Source organism: Nycticebus coucang, chromosome 6, assembly GCF_027406575.1.
Source record: "Nycticebus coucang isolate mNycCou1 chromosome 6, mNycCou1.pri, whole genome shotgun sequence".
Taxonomy (NCBI): Eukaryota; Metazoa; Chordata; class Mammalia; order Primates; family Lorisidae; genus Nycticebus; species Nycticebus coucang.
In genome coordinates this window covers 32,206,359-32,208,143 of record NC_069785.1, presented here as the reverse complement: position 1 = coordinate 32,208,143, position 1,785 = coordinate 32,206,359, and the positions used below count along the sequence as shown (strand labels likewise).

Genomic DNA, 1,785 nt, shown 5'->3' with positions numbered 1-1,785 from the left:
ATCTGGAGAAAATGACCCATTGGTTTCATAGGAAGCCATTAAAAGCCGCTCCTGTTTCTTTTAATTACTATGGTATAGCCACTGGCCCTCCTGCTTCAAAAATTTGCAATGATTTGAGATCATCCAGGGCACGCCTCCTTGAACTGTTCACTGATTTGAGCTGTAATCCAGAAATGATGAAGAATGCAGCAGATTCATATTCTTCGCTTTTACAAGGCTTCATAAATTCATTGGATGAATCTACTCAAGAAAGCAAATTACGATATATTCGAAATTTCAAGTGTACTGATACATTACAAGGACAGGTTCCAAGTGCCCAACAGGATTCTGTTTTCGAATTAATTTCCATGTGATTTAATGTAGCTTTATGGTATACCAAATATGCTTCAAGACTGGCTGGAAAAGAAAACATAACAGAAGATGAAGCAAAAGAAGTCCATCGAAGCCTAAAAATTGCAGCTGGGATTTTTAAACATCTAAAGGAAAGTCATATCCCCAAATTTATTACACCTGCAGAAAAGGGAAGGGATTTAGAAGGACGGCTCATAGAAGCTTATATTATCCAGTGTCAGGCTGAAGCTCAAGAAGTAACAACTGCTCGAGCAATTGACCTAAAACCTGCTCCTGGACTAATTGCCGCACTGGCATATGAAACAGCCAATTTCTATCAAAAAGCTGATCATGTTTTATCCAGTTTGGAGCCTTCGTATTCTGCTAAATGGAGAAAATATCTTCATTTGAAAATGTGTTTCTACACAGCTTATGCTTTCTGTTATCATGGTCAGACTTGATTGGCTAGTGACAAATGTGGAGAAGCAGTCAGGTCTCTCCAAGAAGCAGAAAAATTTTATGCAAAGGCAGAAGCAGTATGTAAAGCATATGGAGAAACCAAAGGACCTGGGCCAACAGTTAGACCTTCAGGACATTTGTTTTTTAGGAAACTTGGAAACCTTGTGAAGAATACCCTAGAAAAATGTCAAAGAGAAAACGGGTTTATTTGCTTTCAAAAAATTCCAACGGAAGCCCCACAACTGGAACTCAAAGCAAATTATGGTCTTGTAGAGCCTGTACCTTTCCAATTTCCTCCCACAAGTGCTCACTGGACACCAGAAACATTGGCTGCATTTGATCTCACCAAGAGACCCAAAGATGACAGTACCAAACTCAAACCAGAAGAAGAAGTAAAACCTGTGAAAGAGCCAGATATCAAACCTGAAAAGGACACTGGCTGCAGCATCTCCTAAAATACACCTGAACTTCAATATGCACTTAGAATTTCTCTACTAGCAAATAAGACAAACCACAGAACTTCAGTGTATATTTCTCAAAATGATTTCTCTGAAGCCTGTAGAGCAATTATTACATTCAGAGGGAATCTGCCTTTAGTTTATTTGTTCTTGATTTTTAATATAGTGAAGATATTTCACGCTTTGCTTTTGGATTCTCCTTTTTAATCAGGACAACATTTGAGAGATTTTATTGTGTCTCTAAATGGTAAAAAAAATAAGATTAAATTATTTAAATAATTACAATGTACATAAATTTGCTAATGTCTTATGAAATTAAAAATAAATAAAAATTTCAGAAGGCATTGCTTCTGGGCTGAGGCACAGACACTAACTCCCACCATGCAGAAGGAGACTGCTCAGGTGCAGACCCATCTGTCTCACTGTGTGTCAGCCGCGATGCAGTAGTACACAGCAGTGTCACTCAGGGCAACCTGGGGTAGGCTCAGGGTGTTAGACTTTCTGTCAGCAAGGATAAATAGAGATGCCACTTCATTTG

General features: G+C 38.5%; 1 protein-coding gene across 1 annotated transcript; it reads left to right on the top strand.

Annotated features, from left to right (window-relative positions):
* LOC128587393 (BRO1 domain-containing protein BROX-like) lies at positions 1 to 1,472 on the top strand. Its single transcript, XM_053593469.1, is given in 1 exon segment — positions 1 to 1,472. A coding segment is annotated over 1 exon segment (1,233 nt). The 5' UTR covers positions 1 to 11; the 3' UTR covers positions 1,245 to 1,472.
* The last annotated feature ends 313 nt before the right edge of the window (positions 1,473 to 1,785 follow it).